General features: G+C 34.5%; 2 protein-coding genes and 2 pseudogenes across 2 annotated transcripts; 1 reads left to right on the top strand and 3 right to left on the bottom strand.

The window, feature by feature from the left end:
• Window positions 1-411: 411 nt before the first annotated feature.
• LOC126631047 (uncharacterized) lies at window positions 412-1,903 on the bottom strand (annotated as a pseudogene).
• A 2,042-nt stretch (window positions 1,904-3,945) lies between these two features.
• LOC126631378 (uncharacterized) lies at window positions 3,946-6,154 on the bottom strand (annotated as a pseudogene).
• Window positions 6,155-19,207: 13,053 nt separating this feature from the next.
• On the top strand, window positions 19,208-20,557 carry LOC126631377 (protein FAR1-RELATED SEQUENCE 5-like). The gene has a single exon (XM_050301524.1). The coding sequence runs from the start codon at window positions 19,208-19,210 to the stop codon at window positions 20,555-20,557; it is 1,350 nt and encodes a 449-aa protein (XP_050157481.1).
• Window positions 20,558-23,608: 3,051 nt separating this feature from the next.
• On the bottom strand, window positions 23,609-25,471 carry LOC126631376 (uncharacterized). The gene has a single exon (XM_050301523.1). The coding sequence runs from the start codon at window positions 25,469-25,471 to the stop codon at window positions 23,609-23,611; it is 1,863 nt and encodes a 620-aa protein (XP_050157480.1).
• Between the last annotated feature and the right edge of the window lie 729 nt (window positions 25,472-26,200).

Here is a 26,200-nt window from a genome sequence, read left to right as displayed (position 1 = left end):
ATCGTCGCGCAAAGGTCGTGAAAACAGGGTTTGCGTGACTAAGGCGTAACTTGCGTCACTCAAAAGGTATTTGTGCAACGACAATACCTGTGTCACGCGAAAGTTTTTGTGCGACGCATCTTGTTCTCATTGTCGTGCAAAGATAGGTGAGCGACACAGGTATTGTTGTGGCGCAAAGACCTTTTGCTCGATGCAGGTATTGTCGTCGTTGCGCAAACACTTTTTTTTTCTTTTTTTTTGACAAAATTTTTTTTTTAAATTTTTTATAAATATTTTAATTAAATTATAAACAATAATTAATAAACCAAGAAAAAGTATTTAATTATAAAATATATGAAAATGTACATACAAACTATCCGAACATAAAAGAAAAAACTACAACAAGTAGTCATTTGGGTTTGATGCATAAGGCTACTGGGTATCGACTGGGCAAAGTGGCTGGGAGGTCGAAAGTGGAGCAAGATCAGGTGCTGGCATTGGGATTTGGAGGCCAGACATCTATAAGGCCCTTAAGATCATGCTCATCTTCTCGTCCTGGGCCAAAAACTGGGCTGCAATATGGGCTTCCCGAGCATCCGGGCTGCTTCGTAAGCCGCAATCTTTTCTTTTAGGATTTCCACCTCCTCCTTCAAGGAGATGACCTGTCCCGTGGTTAGTTTGAAAGATGAGGCACCCGTCTCACGAACCTACGCCTTCTTCATAACCTGAACAACCTTGCCATGTCGATGATCGAGAGTCTGATCCAGGATCTCTGTCAAGATCTAAAGACCTGCATCCTCAAGTACAGTGGCGTCCTCGATCCGGGTCTTTGGGAGAAGTTGCGATGCTGCTTCTTGGAGAACAGGAATGCCCTCATCCACCATAGCAGCCTGTAATAATAAAGAAATATTTAATATTTAATAAAAAAATGTAATTAATAGTTGAACAATTCATAAATATAAGAATAATAACAATTACATATACTTACAAGGAGCTACTCAATGGTCTCATCGTCGGGTCAAACATAAACGTCCTTGAACATGTCGAGCTCTGGGAACTTGGAACCCTCCTCAAGAAAAAAAAAACAATAAGAAAATTTTATTAATCAATAATAAAAAATAAATTGTATAAAATTTAAAAATTATTATACTTTTACCTGACGTCATCGTGCCTCAACCCTCTACGAGAAGGGCATCAAACCAGAAAGGTGGAGAAGTGTCTTTGACTCCCGAGCTTTCTTGCCATCAACAAATTTCTTCTATTAAACACACAATATACATGTTAGTGCGACTATTTGAAAGAAATTATTAAAAAAGCTTAAAAAATAACTAAAATAGTAATAAATTATTATTAAAATATTTTGTACATACCCCAAACTTTGTGTTCATAAAATGTTTGCAGAGCCACTCCCAATCTTTCGACCGCTCCAACAACTCGATTGGGCAACACTCTAGGCGAGCCATCTCCAGATCATCCCATTTCTTAAAATGCGCGTGGAGTTCGCACTTCCAATGTTTGTAACGGGTTGCTAAGTTCTCCTCTAAGTAGGCGGTGGCCTCGAGGGATATGTCCTCAAGACTATAATTGACCTACAAATATGAAAATAGTAAAATAATAGTAAGAAATTTAATAATATTAAGATAATATACTTTGGTTTATAATATTTGTAAATAAAATTAAAAAAATTATAAAGGCTAAAAATTAATACATTAACCGACAACTCATGCCGCATCCGTTTCTTCATTCTCTCAGGAATTTCTGCCCAAGGCTCCCACCGCATAGGACAATGCCACTAAATAACAAACCCATAGCTGGTAGCGATGCTGCTATGCTGCTGTGAGGTAGCCACTCCACGATGTTGCGAGTCATACGTAATCTTGATCAATTCGTTGGACACATGTACGTTGTATGCCAGCTTCAGCATTCGATTAGGCCCCATGGTGTTAAGTTGCCCAAAATAACTTAAATGTGGAAAACCCTAATCTTAGATTTCTATAGAAAATTCGGCAAAACCTCCCCTAATAGTATATCATTTCCCAAAACTTGAAAACAGTAAAAGAACAATAATTCACACCAACAACACATTTTCACAATGCAGCAAATTTTCCCAATCATAAAAATAATAGTTTTAAAATGAAAAAAATACAATGTAGTGAGAATTAGAAAAACTACCAGGCTGGGGGCCCCAACCCTAGACTGTGGATGCCCAGGAAGTGTGATCAGAATCCCTCATCCATCTGGAAACTTTACACAAGAAATAAAGTTGAAAAACTCTTTCTTCCCATTCGACTTAACTGTAAAAAAATAGATGGCTTTTCTTCAGTGTACCATCGACTCTCTTCATCCACAAGGATGACCTAATGCCCATTCATTCCAAATCGAGGTGACCTTCGATCGTGTCTTTCGTTTTTTTTTTTTCAATGTCTAGAATTGTCCTGACCAAAGTATCAAACACATTTTTCTCAATATGCATAACATCGAGGTTGTGTCTCATTTTTAACTTTGACCAATACGGGAGCTCAAATAACATACTCTTGTGCGTCTAGTTCAGATGTGTAGTTGGTCTCGTCGTACTAACCCCTTTGCCACAATGACCAAATTCCTAAAGGTTTAACTAATCCAAAATCTCATCTCCAGACCATTCTCTTGGTCTTGGCCGAGTCTCTTTTGTGTTGTGGAAGGCTTTATCGTTCTGACGCCACTCATTGTCCCAAGGGAGCCATCTACGATGACTAAGATAACAAACTTTTCTTGCATACCAAGACAATGTTACATTCTCCTTGCATATTAGACATGTCAAATAACCCTTCATCGTCCACCCAGAAACCATTGCATACGCGGAAAAATCGTTTACTGTCCACAACATTGCTACTCGCATGGTGAACATTTGCCCAGTATACTTATCATATGTACAAACACCGTTTTCCCATAAATCATTTAGCTCATCAACCAACGACCGCAAGTAAACATCAATGGACTTTCCTGGATCTTCGGTAATTAATAAAGTCAACACCTTGTATTCTTTTTTCATGCACTTCCAAGGTGGCAGATTATAAGGAAACCCGACAACCAACCAAGTGTTATGGATTTGGTTTAGAACCCTGAACGGATTAAATTCATCAGTGAAAAGTCTCAATCTGACGTTGTGCAGGTCGGCTACAAAATCAAGGTACATCCGATCGAATTCTTTCCATGCGTCTCCATCTGCAGGATGCCTCATAGCATCGTCATTTACCCGTTCTTCCTTATGCCATCTCATGTTGGTTGCGGTATGCATCGACATGTACAATTGCTGCAACCTAGGCTTTAATAGAAGATAACGCATTACTTTTTGTGGAATCTTGGTCTTTCTATTTTGTGATGTCATTTTAAACCTCGGCTCATTGCATACAAGGCATTTATCCAACTGTTTGTTCTCCTTATAGAACAATATACAATTATTTACACATGCGTGAATTTTTTCATACCCCAATCCGAGACCCTTCAACACTTTTTGGGCACTTTTATGATCTTGAGGTAAACAATTGTCCTTTAGAAGCATCTTCTTGATAACTCCCAAAAAGTAATCAAAACACTTGTTTGACATACGAAACTTAATCTTCCCATGCATCAACTCCACAATTGTCATGAGCACCGAAAAGTTCTCGCAACTCAGATATAATTCTTGCTTGGCATTTTTTTCAATAGTTTTTCATAGTTTTTGAATGCCTCATTGTCCATGGTTGGATAGACGTCATTTCCCCTTCTTGATTGTTGTTGGTTGAGGAGCATGGATAAACGTCATTTAGAATATCCATAACTTGTTCATTAGATTCAACATTTTTCACTCATGTCACGTACGAAGACGAAGCATGGTCTAATCGTTCTCCATGATGATTCCAAGTAGTATACATCTCCATCATCCTATTTCTTACTAAATGAAATCGAACATTTTCGAATGTCTCCCTCGTTGAGTTGTTATACCTCTTATCTAGTTGTGAATTCAATGAACCCATCTATTCCATCCAAGTACTCAACAGCACAACTATTCTGATTTTGTATCCATTGTCTGTCCATTTTGTCTGCAATCACAATAAAAATACAAGAATTACGACAACTTCAACTATTGTCTTGTCACCTTATGCCTCTAGTAAATGCCCTATCACATTCAGGAATGCACAATTATGTGCCGTAATTTACAATTCCATTGGATTAAATTTCGACGTGGGCAAATTTCGGTAGCATCTCCTTACAGTTCTTCAAGTGCACATTGTAGATATATAATATCTATTGTGTACTCAAAGAACATCAAGAAATGTTGCCAAAAGTTTCTCTATCGAAACCTAATTCGTGAACCGCAAACTACATATGCATTCCTGGATGTCCAAAAAATTGACAATTCAAGAATTAATTGGACCGCAGTCATGTTTGCGCATCCATGCACGAAATCCAACTAATTCTCAAACGAGAAACTAACTTTTCTTGAAAAAAGTATACGAAGTTAAGTAGTATTAACTTCGTACAACACAAAACAGTTTTGTATGTGATGTACAAAAATATGTGCATACAAATAAATTAAATCAAAATAATTACTAAAACTAAATAAAATAGATAAAATTAATAAAGATTAATTTAGCGAAGAAAATACCTTCAAATTTGTTCCTCAATGATATTCGTATACAAAAATCATTTCAAAACAAATTTAGTTGTTTTAGTTTGAATTCTCAATTCAAAGTTACATATACAAAATCAAATCGCTTACCGAATAGGGGTAGATTGAGGAAGGGAGAAGAAATGAAGGAGAAGTGAGATGAAATATTTGTATGATGAATTTAAGAGCAAGGCAGAGATTGGAGAAGGTTTTGAAGAGAGATGGAGGAGGGAGGCAACTGCTGCAATTGGGTTTGCAGCTTCTGCCTCCCAAACTGCTTTTGTGATCTGGAAGAACTCCTCAACTTTGTGCGATGAAGAATTTCATTGCGCAAAACTGTTTAGTGCAACATAGGTGTACCTTCGTCGCACAATGTTGGGAAAAAGCAGTAAAACCTTGGTTTGGCGCCAAAAAATTGCACAACAGACCACCTGCGTTGCGCAAATAGTCTTTGTGCAACGATGAACCAAAATGTCTTGCAAATAGTCATTGTGTGACACTTAGTTGTCAACGTTGTGCAAAATGTCCTTGCGCAAAGTAATTTGCTCCATCGAGCAAGTGTGTTTTTGTACTAGTGCTCACAGCCATGTTACCCTATCATTACCCTCTAAACTCACTCTCTCTCTCTTTACATTTCTTTCTTGTATTTTTTTATAGAAAAGAAATTCATTAAAAGGCAAGACCTCTTACATAGCCAGAGCTAATACAATCAAAATGGAAGGCTAAGCTTGCTTCTATAGGAAGACAAGCATCCCAAATACAAAGGTTATATATCTTAAGCCCAACAGACTTCATTGCATCTGCAACAAAATTTGATTCCCTAAAAGCATGATCCTACTTGATACCTTGGAAAGACAAAGCACACCACCTGATCAATAATAGATCTCGAATGCCATGGCACTTCACAGGCACCACGGACAGCATCAATGATAAGCTTAGAATCACCTTCGACCATCATGTGCATCAAGTTCCTCCTTTTAGCCTAAATCTAAGGCTCGTGCAATGCTAGGGCCTCAGCAACGTTAATGGTGGCATACCCAAGTTGATATCATCGACGATGATAGATCTGCAATGCTAGTTCCTAATGACAAAGCCTCCGGCCGCCAATGAGTTGGACACCAACCCGTCAAAGTTTATTTTAACGTAAGGAGCCAATGGACAATTCCACTTGATCAAGTTATTTGCAGCTGGCATTTTTGCATTCTCTAGATTGACAGTGATTTCCTTGAAATTATCATTAACCGTAGCCATTGCTCGAATGAAAGATATACTATGCATAGGTTTTTCATTCCTGAAAATACTATAATTTCTATCATTCCATATTTGCCAACAAATTGTCAGAGCTTTACTTAAATTACTTACATCATTCTTATTATGATGGGATAATCTTTTAAGCCAGTCACTAATCTTGTGGTTAGGATCAATACTTGTTAACAAAATATCATTGAAGCAGCTCCAAACTTGCTTAGCATACTGACAATGGAGAAGGAGATGCTCTTGATCTTCTTCATGGTTGTTGCACAATGGACTCTTGATCTTTTTCATGGCTGTTGCACAACAGATACTTGGCGTCAATATTTGTTATAAATTTGCTTAATTTCTTTCTAGTTTGTAACTTACCCTTGATGAGACTCCATGCAAATAGCTTAACTTTGGGAGGTAAAATTTGTTTCCAAACATTATTTATAAGACCTTGGACTGGGGAAGGGCCAAGATCCTCTATTTGGAGCTAGGTTGCAGATTTAACCAAAAATCTACCTTTAGTACTGTTATGCATTTAGCAACCTAAATATTAAGCTACTAATCGCATGTTTTAAACTTGCAAGTGCACAAGTTCAAACACATAGTATAGAAAGCAAGTACGAGATCATTCCCACGAGGATTGCACTAATATGTATCTAGACTATGATTCCTAACCATTTAAATTAATTAATTCACAAAACTAGCAAATATGCACATAAAGGTTTAACAAAATAGTTTGAGATGTCTTAAGTTTAAGTATTAAAACTCAATATAAAGAACGTAGGCAAATAAAAGTATTTAGCAATAAAGGTTTTGAAAATGATGTTTGAACGGTTAGGACTTTGACTTCCATCTCTAACTTTTTTTCGCCTAAGCAACCGATACACACTATGATACAAAACAGATTATTGATGCTTTATGTTTGTCAACCTAAAGGCATGGTATCTACTCTTTAAGCTATTGATTTCCGTAAACAAATTAGGCATGGGTGTCTACACTAACTCTTTTCATTCTCGAAGTATTTAGTATGGTATCTACTAAGTTGTACTCCAAGAAAGCATAATACAATGGAAATCGACAAACACACGAATCCTAGAACATGGTATCTATTCTGGTTATTCGTGATAATTAATTCCAAGAACCGTAACTAGTTCTCTTGTTACTCAGCATAGGTACAAGACTCGATCACCCAAATTTACCCATGTAACAAACTCAATTACAAAGTTATTCTATGGTGATCAATCATAAAATAACTCAATAAGATTGGAATTAAAACTAGAATTAATCACTAAAGCATCAACAAATTGTCTTGTAACAAAAGTGTATCGAAAATACTCAAGGAAACATGATTAGGACTTCAACCAAGTCCCAACTATGAAATTTAGTTACTCATAATGTAAATGGGCAACAAAGACAAACAAAACAGAAAGTAAAAGGAGAAGAAGAAACTCTTTGATGACGAATTGCAGAACGGTACTCTGGTCCTTCCTTTTTCTCCTTTATGTCGTGGCTGCCTCCTCTTTTTTGGTGGTTGTTGCTGCCTATCTTTTTTTTTCTTTTGTTTTTCTATTTTTTGTATCTCACGTCCCCTCTGTTGGTCTGATTAGGGATCCTCCTTCATCCCCTTTCTAGTTGTAACCGACAAGGCAATTAGCCTTCTTTTCCTTATCAAACTTAATGAGTTTTAAAGTCTCATTATATTAAAAAAAAAAAAAAACACAAACCTTTAATTTACTTTCTCTCAGACTTTTTGGCTTTCTTCAATTGGTTAAAACTCCTAATAAATAGGAATTTTAATCTTCCCTTAATCTGCCATATTGATACACATTTGTAGAAAATTTCGTATTAGCACGTAGCCCGACCTTCATGTACTAAAACTGTCATAACTCCCTCTAGAAAAATGATATTCAAGAACCATAAAATTCTACGGAAAATAAACATACGTGGCTTTCCAAACAGATATGGCACATCTACTGGTTCTTCCAGAGTCAATACAGTTTAACCCACAAACTCGGCTGATCTGCACAGGCTGTGCTGATGACATAGGATTGTAAAAGCCTTTTTTTAACTCCTTTTGCACTCTTTGATTGTTACAACCTACAAAACACAAATATAATGTAAAACCTATATAGAAGACTAAAACAAAGGTGAAACAAGAAGAATTATTATGATATATATATATAATAGCGAATTTACGAGCATAACAAGTGACCCTAAACAACAGAGTCCTTTGAAGGAGTAAGAGGAATAAGAATGTCACAAATTTTGTTAACAATATAATTGTCTACCACTTGACTTAAAGTGTCTCTATCCCAATGACCACCAACAATAAACTATGCAACCTTAGCATCCCAATGGATTTGATGTCTTTGATTCTCTGGTATGAGATGGAAAAATGGGTGAGGAAAAACCCATTGATGGATCTAAAACAGAATGTCTTTACCATCCCCAACCACCCACCTCATACCCTTAAGAATAGTGTCTCTAGATCCCAAAATACATTTCCAGGCTAGTGAGTGGTTTTGTTTAGTTTTGGTCTCTAAAAAGGTATCATGCCTAAGGTATTTCCTCCTGACTATATTAACCCACCAGTTATCATTACCAAAGAGCACCTTCCACCCTAGCGTATCAAGACGCGCCTTGTTGAAATGGTTTAGATTCCTGATGCCTAAGCCACCCACATTTTTTGGTCTACATATTTTTTTCCAACTCACGAGGTTACATTTGCAATTATTACCCCAAGAAAAAAAAAAGTATGCGTTCTTTATTTAATTTCCTAGTTAGTTTATGAGGACATTTAAAGAAAGACATAACATGGTTTGGCATACCTAGATGCTTTGATGGAACAAGAGTAAGCCTCCCCGCCTTTGAAAGAGTGTTTGCCTTCCAACCTACAATCTTTTGCTTAATCCTCCTGATCAGTTCATTTCCATTCATAGGGTCCTTCCAAAAGACAATATTATGGATACCTAGACATTTATCAATGGTAGCCTTATGTTGAATTTGGAGAATATTAACAATTTCATTTTTGGCTTGGTTATTGGTGTTAGTAGAGAAATTGAGAGAAGATTTGTTGAAATTGACTTGTTGACCCGAAGAATCTTCTAAATTATTTAAAACCTCCAGAACATTCCTGGCACCCTTTGTAGTCGTCTTGGCAAAAAATAAGGCAATCATCCTCAAAGACTAAATTTGAGACTTTGTAGCCAAAAGGGGAAGTGAGAAGACCACCATGGGTTTTAGGAATGTAGACTAACTCATTTAACTTCCCTCTCCATAACTACCAACACTTTTTTTTTTCTGATGCGTGCATAACTCCAACCAAAAAAATAAATACATTTAAAAGTAATATTTGAGAAAAATAAAAATAAAAATTATATTTCTCACACATAGAGTGCGTGACCTTTGTAGTATTACTTACACTAAGGGGTGGGAAAGTGGGCTAAGTCTCTCGATGGGATAGCCACATAATGATCTCCTTTAGTTATTGCTGCCGAATGGTGCATTGGAGTCACAGACACTCGTTCATGCATCCTGCCACTTGCCCTTCAAATTTTATCTTATGTTGATCCACAAATCATTGTCCTTAACTTCTATATTTGGTTATTCCTCGAATAAAATGAAAAGTTGGCTTAAGTTTAACCTCTCTTGGATGAACAAAAAATTTGAATCTGGCTGACTATTAGTCTGTTTTTTAACTTATATTATTTAAATTTACTATGAACAGCGACAACCATATCCTAATTGATATCATCCTAGTCATGAACTCATGAGCAACTGACTTGCAATAATGTGATACAATGTTTTACAATCAATTAAGAGATATAAGTTAAGGAGCAAATTTGGTGTCTATATTTCCCATAGTGTTCTCATGTGTCAAGGGTTTTGACTAATAAAGACTCACTATTGAAGAGCGTTCTACATGACCATGGTGCAGATGCAGGCACTTTGAATGATATGACATACAACCTTAAATTCCTGTTAAGACCTTGAACACACAACAAAATATTATTGTTTCTTGGGAGTCGCATGTATATGGGAAGCAAAATAAAAGCCTACTATGAAACTTGCTATAGGCAGGCCGTAGATACTTAATTTGTATACCTAGCAATTCTTTTGCAGTTTTAGTGTGGATAAAGGGAGACCTTTGATGCGGTCTTTAGTTATGAACATTCTACATTCTTTGACTGAAACTTTGTTGGTTTTCAACTTTTGATCGAAGTCCCAGAATTTAATGTGATAATTTATTTCTATGTATGTTACTATATTTTTTAAATTAAGATTTGAAATTTATAGTTGTTTATATTAATGAAATTTTAAATAAAAAAACCATAATTTGTCGGAAAAATATTAAAATATAAATTATACTATTTTGTATGTGTGTGTGTGTGTGTAAACATGGGTACATTCTTCAAAATCACACAAACAAAAAAACAAAAAATAGATATTAGGCTTATTAACATTAGTAAATTTCTTCGATTAAATTTGACATGGATACATTCTCAAATCAAAGAAAAAAAAGTACGCATATAAGTTTAAAAATGTATTAGAAAAAAAAATGAATAGATTTTTTATATATATATAAAAAACGTACATTTTACATATAACCAAATTTGTACATATAATATTTAAGAATTGATAACATTGTTTAAAAAAAAAAGCTAAATGGTACAAACTTATTCTATTTATTTATTTATTTTGGAAATGTTTTGAATTGAAAATTAGTTAGGGGTTTAATAAAGTGTGAGTATTAAAATTCTAAATTAATGATTAATTTTTATTTTAAAAAATTATGTAACTGACATGTAAATTCATTATTACATTAATGCTAGGGACTTGGATCAAAATCTGAAAACTAATAAGGTTTCAGTCAATGAATATTAGTAACTAGGGACCGGATACTAATTTTTCCTTCACAAAATTCAGATTACTTAAAGATTCAACGGTCATTAAATGAATCTAATCCTCACCTGATTTCTCTTTGTCGAAAGACTTATCTCACTTTATATGTAGGTAGATGTTGTTGAAATCACTAAAACAATGACATATATAAAGTCTTACCTCACATGAAGTTTCCAAAACATCAATTGTGTGTTCCATTTAGGCCTGACAATTCCTGACACGACATGACACGAAATTAACAGGTGTTCGGGTCGACACGATAACGAATCGGATCATTACCAGGTAACCCGATAAGCACCTGTTAAGATAACGAGTTAGTTCGGGTATACATGTGGGTAACACGATACATGACAAGCAAAATATTAATTTTATAATCCTAAAAATACTATAATAATTATATATATTAATTTAACAATTTTATACCCCTAAAACCTATAATAATTACATAAATATATATATATATATATATATATATATTAAATATTAAAAATGACCATTGGATCGGCTTAAATATACGTACCATTGAATTTCTTAAGTGTTATATGTACAAAATAAATAAATTTAAATCTACCTAATATATATATATATATATATACACCATTGAACTTGATAGGATACGAATTCTACGAAACTAATTTCAACAATCCAACCTTCAAACTTGTTTGTATATGCTTCGAGATCGTATCAGCAAAAAATCGCAAAAAACAAACATTCAGAGATCAAGTAACGGGACAAAACTTTTCGACGGTTATCAACGAAATATCACTATTTTACGGTTATTTTGATGATTTCTTACAACTACATTCTTTGACCCTATATGAATACAATGAATGAATTCTATCTTCAATTTAAAATATTTACACTAATAGATACCACAAAATCTTATGTTATACTTAATGAAAGTATGAATAAACTTTTAAGTGTTAGTGAAACTATTGTTTTGATGGGATACACATTCTACGAAACTCGTTTCAACGATCCAACCGTCAAACATATTTGAATATACTTCAAGATCGCATATGCCAAAAATCGCAAAAAAGAAACATTCAGAAATCAAGTAACATGACAAAACTTTTAGACGGTTATAAACAAAAAATCACGATTTAACGGTTATTTTAACTTTGATTTTGATGATTTTTTTACAGCTACACTCCATGACCCTATATGAATACAATGAGTGAATTTGATCTTCAATTTAAAATATTTACATTAGTGGATACCACAAAATCTTATGTTATACTTAATGAAAGTATAAATAAACTCTAAGTATTAGTAAATATATCGCTATGATGGGATACGCATTCTACGAAACTAATTTCAATGATCCAATCGTCAAACTTGTTTATATATGCTTCAAGATCGCATACGCCAAAAATCGAAAAAGAAAAAAAAACAAACATTCAGAGATCAAGTAACGGGACAAAACTTTTTTACGGTTATCAACGAAAAATCATGATTTAACGATTATTTTAACTTCAATTTTGATGATTTTTTTACAGCTACACTCCTTGACCCTATATGAATACAATGAATGAATTCAATCTTCAATTTAAAATATTTATACTAGTAGATACCACAAAATCTTATGTTATACTTAATGAAAGTATGATTAAACTCTTAATTGTTAGCGAATCTATTGTTTTGGTGGGATACGCATTCTACGAAACTAATTTCAACGATCCAACCATCAAACTTGTTTGTATATGCTTTGAGATCGCATCAGCAAAAAATCGCAAAAAACAAACATTCAGAGATCAAGTAACGGGACAAACTTTTCGACGGTTATCAACGAAAAATCACTATTTAACGATTATTTTAACTCTGATTTTGATGATTTTTTACAGTTACACTCATTGACCCTATATGAATACAATGAATGAATTCTATCTTCAATTCAAAATATTTACACTCATAGATACCACAAAATCTTATGTTATACTTAATGAAAGTATGAATAAACTCTTAAGTGTTAGTGAATCTATTGTTTTGATAGGATACACATTCTACGAAACTAGTTTCAACGATTCAACCATCAAACATATTTGTATATACTTCAAGTTTGCATATGCCAAAAATTGCAAAAAAACGAACATTCAGAGATTAAGTAACAAGACAAAACTTTTAGACAGTTATAAACAAAAAATCACAATTTAATGGTTATTTTAACTTTGATTTTGATGATTTTTTACAACTACACTCCTTGACCCTATTGAATACAGTGAATGAATTCGATCTTCAATTTAAAATATTTACCCTAGTGGATACCACAAAATTTTATGTTATACTTAATGAAAGTATAAATAAACTCTAAGTATTAGTGAATATATCGTTTTGATGAGATACGCATTCTTCAAAACTAATTTCAATGATCCAACCGTCAAACTTGTTTGTATATGCTTCAAGATTACATACGCCAAAAATCGAAAAAAAAAAACGAACATTCAGAGATCAAGTAACGGGACAAAACTTTTCAACGGTTATCAATGAAAAATCATGATTTAACGGTTATTTTAACTTCAATTATGATGATTTTTTTACAACTACACTCGTTGACCCTATATGAATACAATGAATGAATTCAATCTTCAATTTAAAATATTTATACTAGTGGATACCACAAAATCTTATGTTATATTTAATGAAAGTATGAATAAACTCTTAAATGTTAGTGAATCTATTATTTTGATAGGATACGCATTCTACGAAACTAATTTCAACGATCCAACTGTCAAACTTGTTTGTATATGCTTCGAAATCGCATCAATAAAAAATTACAAAAAAAAAAACATTCAGAGATCAAGTAACGGGACAAAACTTTTCGACAGTTATCAACGAAAAATCACGATTTAACGGTTATTTTAACTCCGATTTTGATGATTTTTTACAACTACACTCCTTGACCCTATATGAATACAATGAATGAATTACATCTTCAATTTAAAATACTTACATTAATAGATACTACAAAATCTTATGTTATACTTAATGAAAGTATGAATAAACTTTTAAGTGTTAGTGAATCTATTGTTTTGATGGGATACACATTCTACAAAACTTGTTTCAATGATCCAACCGTCAAACATATTTGTATATACTTCAAGATCGTATATGCCAAAATTTGCAAAAAATAAACATTCAGAGATCAAGTAACAGGACAAAACTTTTAGACGATTATAAACAAAAAATCATGATTTAACGGTTATTTTAACTTTGATTTTGATGATTTTCTATAGCTACACTCCTTGACCCTATATGAATACAATGAATGAATTTGATCTTCAATTTAAAATATTTACACTTGTGGATACCACAAAATCTTATGTTATACTTGATGAAAGTATGAATAAACTCTTAAGTGTTAGTGAATCTTTTGTTTTGATGGGATACGCATTCTACGAAACTAATTTCAACGATCCAACCATCAAACTTGTTTGTATATGCTTCGAGATTGCATCAGCAAAAAATGGCAAAAAAAAAACATTCAAAGATCAAGTAACGAAACAAAACTTTTAGACGGTTATCAACGAAAATCATGATTTAACGGTTATTTTAACTCCAATTTTGATGATTTTTTTATAGCTACACTCATTGACCCTATGAATACAATGAATGAATTCTATCTTCAATTTAAAATATTTACACTAATAGATACCACAAAATCTTATGTTATACTTAATGAAAGTATGAATAAACTCTTAAGTGTTAGTGAATCTATTGTTTTGATGGGATACACATTCTACGAAACTAGTTTCCACGATCCAACCATCAAACATATTTGTATATACTTCAAGATCGCATATGCCAAAAATTGCAAAAAACAAACATTCAGAGATCAAGTAATAGGACAAAACTTTTTTACGGTTATAAACAAAAAATCACAATTTAACGGTTATTTTAACTTTGATTTTGATGATTTTTTACAGCTACACTCCTTGACCCTAGATGAATACAATGAATGAATTCGATCTTCAATTTAAAATATTTACACTAGTGGATATCCCAAAATCTTATGTTATACTTAATGAAAGTATAAATAAACTCTAAGTGTTAGTAAATATATCGTTTTGACCCGACCTGTTAAGGATCCGTTAAGATAACGAGTGTGACACAACACGACCCGTTAAGATAACAGGTGTTACACGAAAAAAACACGAACACGACAAACACGACCCATTTGCCAGGCCTAGTTCCATTCATCTTAAATAATTTTTCTCAATCAACGTTTTTGTACTTTCATTGGTTAGGGTTTTATTCTACAATGGAGGATGAGAGGAGTTTTAAGAATTGAAGAACATAAATAATATATTAAAAGTGATTTAGGGTGTATTTAGATTTTATTTTTTAGTCTTATATGGTCAAAATTGTCATTACATAGTAGGGTATGTAAGTCATTTAATATTAGTTTTAATTTGGGGTGTGTTCAACTTTATGTGGGTTGCTAACAAAAAAAGCCTAATATATTTCCTAATTTACTAAAGTACACATTGGGGCTCATAATGGACATCCAATTTTGAGCAGAAAGCAACCGAATATTTTAAAATTTTTCGATTGTTGGCTATTGAATCGTTAAATGGTTTTCATTTGGTTGCTACTGAATTCTAAGACTTAAGATGAACTTTTAGTAATTATTAGACATGCTGAATATTTGGATTTTTTTTTATTGACGACTAAAGTGTTATATAGGTTTTAGTTTGACAACTCCCAGGTACAAAACTACTGATACACCCCGACCGAGAATGTCCATCTGGACTCCGAATAGAGTTATGTTGGCCGACATTCAGAGGGTGATGAAGCCATAAAATGTAGTGATATGGAAAATGTGAATAAATTTAAACCTAAAAGTGCCTAAATATAAAAGTCCGTTGGTGAGCGGAAATGAACTCATGTCATACGTGATGTCAGAGCATAAGTAAAGTACAGTAAAGTAGGATGAGAATTATACCATCGAAGGTAACCACCTATATCAAGATTTGTCAAGAGTCTTTGTCGACACGAAAGCTTAGCTACTAAAGCCTAGATGGGCAAAAAATAAGGGTGAAAGGGCCTAAAATAAAGTTTGATAAAAAATATTTTGAAAACATTATAACCCCTCACTGTAAAACAAGTATAGTTTCTAAAATATACATAATACGTATAGTATTAAAATACTAGCCTGCAATATCTCAAGACTACAATACGTCATAAAATTCGTAAATAAATACATGACATCAGTAATCACTTTATCTCGCATAAGCAAACATATCATATCGAGTGCTCATCGACACATGCTGACACACGAGTTCATGCAGAGTTATTTTGACATGAACAAGACTGGGTGTGTTCGTCTTGAGGAATATCCAATGGGGACGTTTCCTGGCCAACGAGCACACAGCTCCCCGAGAGGTTTGGCGCCGGTTGATATTGTATGTCAGGCTTCTGCTTATTGGCGGACTGTAAGAGAAGGACAGAGTTAATCCTGAAAGGTGCCTTTGTGGAGCCTTAGGTGTAGGCCTTGAAGCTCACAATCAAAATTAACCTTTAGGTGTTCAGGCGTGCCATGCCATCTTTAACATGACAGATGTAAAACAGATGTTTAGTTTGATTAAATATGCCCGAGTTTAGTAATGAAATGTGCCTTTGTGGGGCCTTAGGTGTAGGCCTTAAGGTTTCCAATCAAAACTAATCAGAGCAGAACGAATGTTGTTAGGTGCCTTTGTTGGGCCTTAGGTATAGGCCTTGAGGCTTCCCATCAGAATTAATTCTATACTCAAGCGTTCTGTAGCAATCATGATATAACAGAATTAAAACTAAGAAATAGGCTAATTACTTGCGCCCCAAGTAACTTCAGACTTCTTGTTATCAAGGACTGTCGTATATGGGTTAAGTCCACATAAGGTTCTTTTTTATGCCTTGAGACCAAGGACTTTTAATTGATCAATCTTGTTTGCCCGAATGGTTAGAACTTAGAAGTCTTTTAATCATAAACTGGCTAGAAATAACTTGGATGCATATGGAAATATACATCATATTACTAGATTTATGAATGAAAAGACAAAAACAAAGGAGGTCGGGCAAGGCTGATCGTCTTGCAACTTCCTCTCTTTGTGATTTACAAAGGGTTTGAGTGCTAGAATGGGAGATTGGAATATGAGTTTACATAAGGGAATCGATACTACAACAAGATTTAGACAGGGTAGCATAGCTTTTACAAAAGCTTTTTGGTGAAGGTTGATCCCGAAAAGGATGAGGGCTTGGTGTTGACTATAGCTTCGTATGCAAATCTGGCTTGAGCAGAGTTTGTGTATTTGTTTGTTTGATTGAGTGTCCTTGTTTCTGATTTTCCTTTCTCCTTTTATAGACGGTTAGGCTTGGCTGTCTGTAGCTTCAATCTTGCCCGAATGCCTATAAAGGGTAGTGACTCATCAGCTTTTTACTTGTCCTGCCATTATAAAGTACTTTTGGGTTGATTAGCTAGCTGGTCTACATCACTTGACCTTTAGGTAGGTGAGCATGTGGCTTGAGTGATTTGCACTTAGTGGGGAAAAAGGCTCTTTCTTTCTTCTGGGCTTCGACTGGGCCTTGGACTCTTCCTCCTTCTGGACCTTTTTTTGGGCTAACCTCCTTTTTAGCCCAAAGTTCAAGTTTTATCCCAAACAGGGTGTAACAATGATATACACTCTAGTACTACAATCATGTAAAGACTAGCGTTATGCGCGGCACATACGAGTCCTAATTACCTATAGCAATCTAGGATAGGATTGGCATAGTCTAATAACCATATTTGAATTCTTGCTGTCATCTACTCCTATTTGTGGGGAAAGTATTTTAATCAAATCTCTCTCTCTCTCTCTCATTTATTTCTAATAATCGATGAAGAACAAGAACAAAAACCCTAATTACGTTACTCCTTCTTCCTATGCAAACCTAATAAGCTTTTCTTTTTCATTATCACTCAATTCATTTCTAATCTATTCTTGTTCAAAATGGCAGAGAGCGTGGAAGATTTTGCATCAAACTCTCCCTCCATGTCTCCAGTATGTACTCTGTTGATGCACAAAATCAGCGAGGACTTTGGTACAACAGAAAGTGTCAGGTTTGTGACCTTCACTTGGTTGCTTCAATCACTTGTGAAGATAAGTACGTAAATGAATAGGGACAGGGAAGCAAACACAAGATGTACGTGGTTCACCCAGATCGGCTACGTCCACGGAGTAGAGGAGTTCTCATTAATTGTGAAGGGTTTACACAAATACATAGGTTCAAGCTCTCATTTTGTGAGTTCTAGTGAATAGTTTAGTACAAAATGACATTAGAGATTATTGTGGGAGAATGATCCCTATTTATAGAAGAGAGTTTCTAGTTTTGTTCTAACATTGACACGTGTCGTGTTGTGATTGGCTTCTGATGTTGACACATGTCGAGCTATGATTGGCTTATGATGTTGACACGTGTCGCATTGTGATTGGCCTCCTGGTTGAAGGGAAGCTCTTCTGGGTCCTTGACGGTATAACGTTGACCGGTGCTCAGTAGTTTCGGGATTGGTCAAGTATGGTACAAACATACTCAATTTAATATCCTTTAGTATTTATTTTAATAAAAGTTTATAGTTGCTTTTTCTAATTAGCGTTTATGTCCGTAGTTCACTAAGCATATATTTATCATGTATTTTTTTTAACTTGGATCATTAAGCATGATTAATATACGTTAATAGGTACAAGACACAGTTCAAGTCGAGAATGATGAAACATGTATTCCAAATGAGAATTCAAAAGGCTTGAAAACTCCATATGTAGGGATGCTTTTTGACACAATGGAAGAGGCTAGAAACTATTATCAAGATTATGGCCGACAAGAGGGATTTTGGATTCGAACTCAATCTTCATCCAAGACAAGAAGTCGTTCAGACGATATAACAAGTAGACAATTTGTTTGTGCACATCAAGGGAAACATGTCTTGAGAAATATAGTACATGAGACTTTAGAAGAGAATGAAGATAGGGAAACATGTGAGATTGAGAATATGAAGAAAATGAATAAGAATTGTTCTACAGTGAAATGTGGGTGTAAAGCAAGTATGCGAATCGTACATGATAGATGGTCAAACAAATGGAAATTTTCAGTGTTCAAAGACATTCACAACCACAAACCAGTTACACCAGAAAGAAGAATGAAAATGAAGTTAAATAAAGTTATGCCCAAAGCTGCTAGAGTTCTCACTGAAACATTTCATGAAGAAAATTTGCCAATTGCAAAAGTTTCTTCAATTTTTGGTGGCACACATATTGGCTTTAACAAAAGAGATTGCTATAACCACTTGAGAAATGTCCAACATAGACAACTAGATGGATGTGATGCTCAGTCAGTGCTTACTTATTTCAAGAAAAAGCAAGCTGAAAATCCTCATTTTTTTATGCAATCCAATGTGATGAAAATAGAAGAGCAACTAATTTCTTTTGGGTGGATGCTCGGTCCCGCATGGCTTATCACTATTTTGGTGATGTTGTTACATTCGATACAACCTACAGGACAAACAAGTATGATATGCCTTTTGCACCATTCACTGGAGTAAACCACCATTGGCAGTCAATACAGTTTGGATGTGCACATTTACAAGATGAGACAAAAGTTACCTTTTTATGGTTGTTTGAGACATGGCTTGAAGCAATAGGAGGACGTCATCCGATTACAATTATTACTGAACAAGACTTGGCAATGAAAGGAGCAATTGCCAAGGTTTTTCCAAACACTCATCATCGATTATGCCTATGGCATATCAAGAAGAAGTTTGCTGAAAAGTTATCACATGTGTACTTTAAGAAGGCCAAGTTCAAGATTGAGATGAAAAAATGTACTCGGAAGACATATAAGATCGATGATTTTGAAGTAAAGTGGATGGCCTTGATGAAAGAAGATGGGTTGGAGAATGATGAGTGGGATTTTGAAGTAAAGTGGATGGCCTTGATGAAAGAAGATGGGTTGGAGAATGATGAGTGGCTAAAAAGTTTATATGAGATGTGTTCTTCTTGGGTTCTTGTTTATAATCGTAGAATATTTGTTGCAGGAATGAATACTACTAGACGTAGTGAGGGTATTAATTACTTTTTTGATGGATTTGTCACACCAACAACAAATCTTAGTGAGTTTGTCGTCAAATATGAACAAGCACTGAAGAAGATTATGGAAAGAGAAAGTGACAAAGATTTTGAATCAGAACACAAGTATCGTATTGTCAATGAAGGAGAATTTCTTTTGCAACATGCAGCAAGTTTGTATACTAGAAATGTATTCAATAAATTCAAGGATGAATGGAGTAAAGTCAATCGGTACAAAGTTGAAGAAATGCCACGTGACAATGAATATCATGCATACGTAGTGAAATCAAAACTTGGAGAGCAAGAAGAGTTTGTGATGAAGCTAAATGTGCAAACGCATGAAGGTACGTGTGAATGCCAAAATTTTGAGTTTGTTGGAATACTTTGCAGACACTTGTTGAAAGTATTTGTCCGCTTGGATGTTGATACAATACCTGAACTTTTTATTTTGCCGCGATGGAAGCAAGAAGCAAACAAATTTAGGATAATAGATTTTAAAAGTTTGGTGACAGATGATGATAAAGAAGAATCAGAAGCTTTGAGACTTAGCCATATGTGTCATCAAGCAACTAAGTTGGCTTGTACTGTAGCTTCTTCAAATGAGGCATACACAATTTTCATGGAAGTTATAGATGAACTATCCAAAAAGCTGTCAGAATATTCTTGTGAAGATGCAACCATTGCTTCTTCAACAAAAATGACACATGTACTAATATTGATTCTTCTGTACTAGTACTGTTGAACCCATATATCTCACAAACTAAGGGTAGAAAGAAGGATAATATTAGTAGTTCGAAAAGAAGGTTGGCGGAAAATTCTTGACAAGATGCAAATGTTGCTTCTTCAACAAAAGGTGGCTCTCTACTGCTACTTTTGGACCCCAATATCTCACAAATGGGTAAAAAGGACAATATTAGCAATTCAAAAATGATGAAAAGTGGTATTGAGTTGGCTCAACAAAAGAAGAAAAGAAAATGTCGTTCATGCAATAAGTTAGTACGACATGACACAAGAAATTGCCCATCGAATAAGAAAAGAAGAAAGATCGAATCAACTAATGAATGTAAGTCGAATTAACTTTTTTTATTGATATTTTCCAATATTTGGTTACCTATTTATGTATATGTTTTTTTTTTTTTTTGCGATTTTGTAATCTACCAGGGAATGAGGAACAAGAAGACTTGGGCGAATATGTGGAGAGTGATGATGCTTAAATTTTGTAGGATAGATTAGTCACTTAATTGTGCTATTTTGTTGTAGTTTTCATAGTTTGAAAAATTGGGTGTATTTTGTTAAAGTTTATGCCAACAATGTTTTGAAATTAGTTGTGTTTTATTAACGTTATTGAGACTTCACAAATTCGATTTCCGTCAAGCTTTATGAGAGAGAATTTTGATTTTTTTTAATCAAAATGCAAAATAAGAATTTTCTGTGAGATATTGGGGTAGAAAGAAGGATAATATCTCACATACTAAGGGATAGAGGGAGAGTTTGATGGAACCAGAATAGATTAGAAATGAATTGAGTGATGATGAAAAAGAAAAGCTTATTAGGTTTGCATAGGAAGAAGGAGAAATGTAATTAGGGTTTTTATTCTTGTTCTTCACTGATTATTAGAAATAAATGAGAGGGAGAGTTGATTAAAATACTTTCCCCAAAAATAGGATTAGATGACAGCAAGAATTCAAAGATGATTATTAGACTATGCCAATTCGATGAAAGTCTATTAAGATAGATGAGAGAGAAAGAAAATTATAATTGTAAAGTTTTATTAATATTTAATATGTATTTTTCGGAAAATATAAATAAAATTAATTGCCATATTGTCAACCTATCATCTCAACCATTAAAAGTGGACTAATCTATTGATTAGATACTTGTGTCAAAAATTGTGTAAAAAACATGGTGCAACGGATCCGTCCCCTATATATATATATATATATATATATACCCACTCACAGTTACTTGCGAGGTCGCAGCCGTTCGAACTAGGCTAGCGAAGTCTCCGATAGTAACCGCACCTAAGAATAATATTGAGACCCATTAGTAATACTCAATTAAAACGTTTGAATTTGGAGAAACAGACGGTGGATTCGGAATCAGCGCGTCGAAATACACTAAGGAGGGTCCCGATCAATTTTCGTAAAAAGTTAACGAAAGTCAACAGGCAACCCTAAAAGTCAACCGAGACGCTATGGTGGTCAACTACGTTAAAACTTTAGAATTTCACTAAATGTATGTCAAAAAGGGACTCAGAACGTTGAAATTAGCCTATGAGGGTTTCCGAGAAATTTTTGAAAAAGTCAACCTAAGAAATATTCCCAGAATATTCTGAGCCCATTTCAGAAATGGGCCAGGCTAGAACAATGGGCCACAGGCTTGGCCTTGGGTCATGGGCCGGGTTTTCTCTTCTTTTTTTCTTTTTTCCTAATCCGGCCACCAGTTTCTACAAAAGAGAAAGCCGAAAGTTCACCGGCCCCTATCGATTCCACAACTCAACCAAAACTAGCAACCTAATAAACCAAATTGAAACTTAAAGGACGAGGAATTGAAGTATACCATTACAACTCCCAACCATGGCCGGAGTAGGCCGGAAAAGCACCTGCAACTTCCCGAGTTAGCCGAAAAATATGGGGACATTTCCCCCGTGCCATTTCTGTGCCAAAACATCATCAAATCAGACACCTAGTGATCTAAAAGTCACTTCTAAATCACGAAAAGGATAAGAGAAGTTGACCCAATGCTTACCTAATGTCGGAGAATGAAGGATCTCGCCGAAGTTTGCAAGGTTTGGCGTGCTACTGCTGCTATGCAGTGATCTGTGTTTCTGTGCATGTGTGCACCGACAGTAGAAAGGAGGAAACATAAGAGGGAGAGAAAAAGTGAAACGTGGTGCAGGGCCGGCCCTGAGAAATTGGGGGCCCTAGGCGAGCCTTCGAGTGGGGCCCTGAAGTTCTTTGATACCCAACTCATTGTATATTTATATGTATAAGAAAAGATTTCGCTCAATACATGAAAAAGTTCATTTCTATATCAAAAATCATTAGAATTCATATCCAAAGAATAAATATATGCAAACATACTTAAATATTACACGTCTCGCGTTTTTAGACGCAAATGTATTAATTAAGTTTACATAATCTAACTTTTCAACCAATTCTTTTTCAATTGACAAAATAGCTAACCCATTCAATCTTTCTTGTGACATAGTTGATCGAAGATACGATTTGATCAACGTTAATTTTGAGAAACTTCTTTCTGCATAGGCAACTGTAACTGGTATGGTTAACAAAATACGATAAGCAACCCATGCATTTGGGAAACAACCATCCATTTGTCTTATATATTTTAGCACTTCCATTGCTTGATTTATTTCCTTCGGCAAAGTTTCTCTTAAGATTCTTAGCTCTATAAATAAGTCTTTTCCATCAATATTAGAATGCTCACCATGTTTCAGAAATCCTTCAAGATTGATACAAAAACTCTTCAAGCTATCATTGTCTACATCTTTTAACTTCTTCAAATTAAACAAAAGCCCAAAAGTTTCTTCATATTTCTGAAATTGTTCAAACCTGATATGAAGTGGAAGTACGAGCTTGATCAACTATGAAGTAATCAACTCTAAAAGCTTCAATTGCTGATTGTGTTGCCACTTCACTAGCACTCTCATCAAACTGTTTCTTTCTTCGAATGATGCGTTTCTCACGAAAAACGGGCTCAATCTCCATCCACTTGCTATTTTCTTAGCTTCATTCATTGCCTCTTCAAATCCAGTTTCTCTATACTAATCAAGAACGGATATAAGCCCTTTCAATTTATCAATAGCAACATCAATATGCATGTCTTCTTTTTGAAGAGTTTTGCTAACAGTATTAATAGCAAACAACAATTCATGCCAAATAACCATACCTAACAAGAACTCAAAATTCTCCAGCTCATGGATTGCTAGGGATTCAGCTTCACTCTTTGACTTAGGATCTTCACTAGTATTTGCCAAGTGAATCAAAGCATCTCTTATATGTTGAGCGCTTTCTCTTATGGGTTTAACACTTTCAATATGACTTTCCCAACGAGTTTGTGACAACGGTTTGAGGGTGTGACTTCCTTGCACATGATATGTAAAAACTTTCCATCGCTTTGTTGAGGATGAGAACAATGTATATATACGTTGTACCACTCCAAAAAAAGACATAGCTTTAGGACAACAATTGACCATATCACAAAGTGCAAGATTAAGGCTATGACAACCACATGGAGTGTAGAATGCTCTAGGATTTATTTCAAGTACTCTGCTTTGCATGCCTTTATTTTTGCCTTTCATATTTGAACCGTTGTCATAACCTTGTCCCCTTATGTCATCAACATCAAGTTTAAGAGTGCTCAATGCACCTAAAAGCATATCAAACAGTGCACACCCTGTTGAGTCATGTACATTCAGAAATTCTAAAAAGAATTCTTCAACCTTTATTGGAGTTTTTGTAACATCCACACACCTTATTATAAGAGACATTTGATCTTCGTGACTGGCATCCGGAGTGCAATCAAGTATCACTGAAAAATACTTTGCTTCTCGGATTCTTGCTATGATTTCACTTTTGACCTCACTTGCTAATAGTTGTATCAATTCATTTTGAATCTTGTGACCAAGATAATGGTAATGAGTCTCATGTGTATCAATACGCCGAATGTGCTCTTGCATTGTAGGATCAAATTCAGCAATCATTTCAATCACATTTAAAAAATTTCCATTATTCTCTTCATACAGCTTCTCATTGTCTCCATGAAATGCCAAAGTAACTTTTGCAAGTCTTTTCACAACAGCAATTATCCTCCATAACACTTGTCTCCAATGCTCTTTCTCTTTGTTGATTTGTTGTTGCACACTTTCATCAATTGTTTTACATTTTTGCAATCTTCTTTCCAATTCAATCCATTCACTCATGTAGTGAATGTGTTCCTTGCTAGTTTCATGAGTTGTAAGCATGTGACCAATATTCTTCCAATCTTTCAAACCCTCATTATCCAGGTAAGTCTTGATTCCAATTTGCTTGAATAACTTGCAACAAAAACAAAATACTATATCCAAAGAACATGAGTACACTAGCCACTTCCTATCTTGCGTTTCCCCATTAAGCAATTTTCTAATGTAATGTACAGAAGAAAAATGCCTACCTGAATTATCTTTCGGAAATGCAACATCATCAACTCTTTTAGGACCTCTTTCCACTAACATGTCCCTAAGATTTTGATCAATCTTATCCCAATTCCCTGGATCATCAATATCCAAAGGAAAGACAATTTCATTATCCTTACCATTCTCATTAGTTTGATCATGTTCTTCAATGTCAGTCTCAATCAGAGGTTCATCTTCTTGCTCTTTACTACCATCGTCAGATAGAGGCTCATATCGTTCATCTTGCTCTTCATTATCAATCTCAGTCATGAAATCATCTTTCTCCCCATTACTGTCATGATTCCCTTGTTCCTCATTCACTGAAATATCATCTTGTTTCTTGAAAAACTTACTGAGAGATCCAACCTGAGACTTTATTAATGCTTCTTCATTTTCCTTATTTCTTCTTTTTTGAGACCCAGAGAGATACTTTCTGTTTCTGTTAGTGGACTTACTATTTCTAATAGAAGGCATGATAACCAACTCTTTTTCAATTAGGAAATCACAACCCCACAATCAACAATCAACTCAATATTCTGTAAACAACAAATTGACAAAGAAACAAACTAAAATTCAAATTTTACCCACTACCCAACACAACAGTTTGATACAAATGACACAACACAAAATGAGGCGCATAAAAAATATGGTAAAATTCAACATCAAAACTTTGAATTATCTTGAACCAAAACTAGTTAGGAAGCAAAAGTAACCAACCTTGTTAAGTGCACCCATAATCCATGTATCTTCTTGAAGGGATTTAACCACTTTATTAAGTGCATCCACAAGTTCGAATTTTATAACTGCAATATAGACACTTGACAAGTGAATACTCTGATTTCGCATAAACAATACACATTAAAATAAACAAATCATAAACCCCTAGAATCGAAAATAACTACAATTTTTCAACTTCTATTTTAGTAGATATTTTAGAATTTCACATGGTATGTTTTCATGCAAGTATACAAATTGGAAATGTGTGAATGTCCTTGTAAATTTAGTATCAGCACAATATCCGGGATGTTATCTTCCTAAGCATGCCCAACACAGGTATGCCACAATTGATCCATAAAAGAAAAGGACACTTTCATAGAGATTTAGGGATTATACAATGGCAGTAAGTAACGGTAGTAGGTAACATATGGAGGCCTTTCCTATACATCACACCGTGACCTCAAATGATTTTACCGAAACAATACA

This window comes from Malus sylvestris, chromosome 8 (genome assembly GCF_916048215.2).
Source record: "Malus sylvestris chromosome 8, drMalSylv7.2, whole genome shotgun sequence".
NCBI lineage: Eukaryota > Viridiplantae > Streptophyta > Magnoliopsida > Rosales > Rosaceae > Malus > Malus sylvestris.
Note: the sequence above shows the minus strand (reverse complement) of the source record. Positions and strands in the feature narration are given on the sequence as shown.

Excerpts from the sequence above, each read along its gene's own strand:
- LOC126631376 (XM_050301523.1), bottom strand. The coding sequence starts at position 25,471 with ATGCCTTCTATTAGAAATAGTAAGTCCACTAACAGAAACAGAAAGTAT.
- LOC126631377 (XM_050301524.1), top strand. The coding sequence starts at position 19,208 with ATGGCTTATCACTATTTTGGTGATGTTGTTACATTCGATACAACCTAC.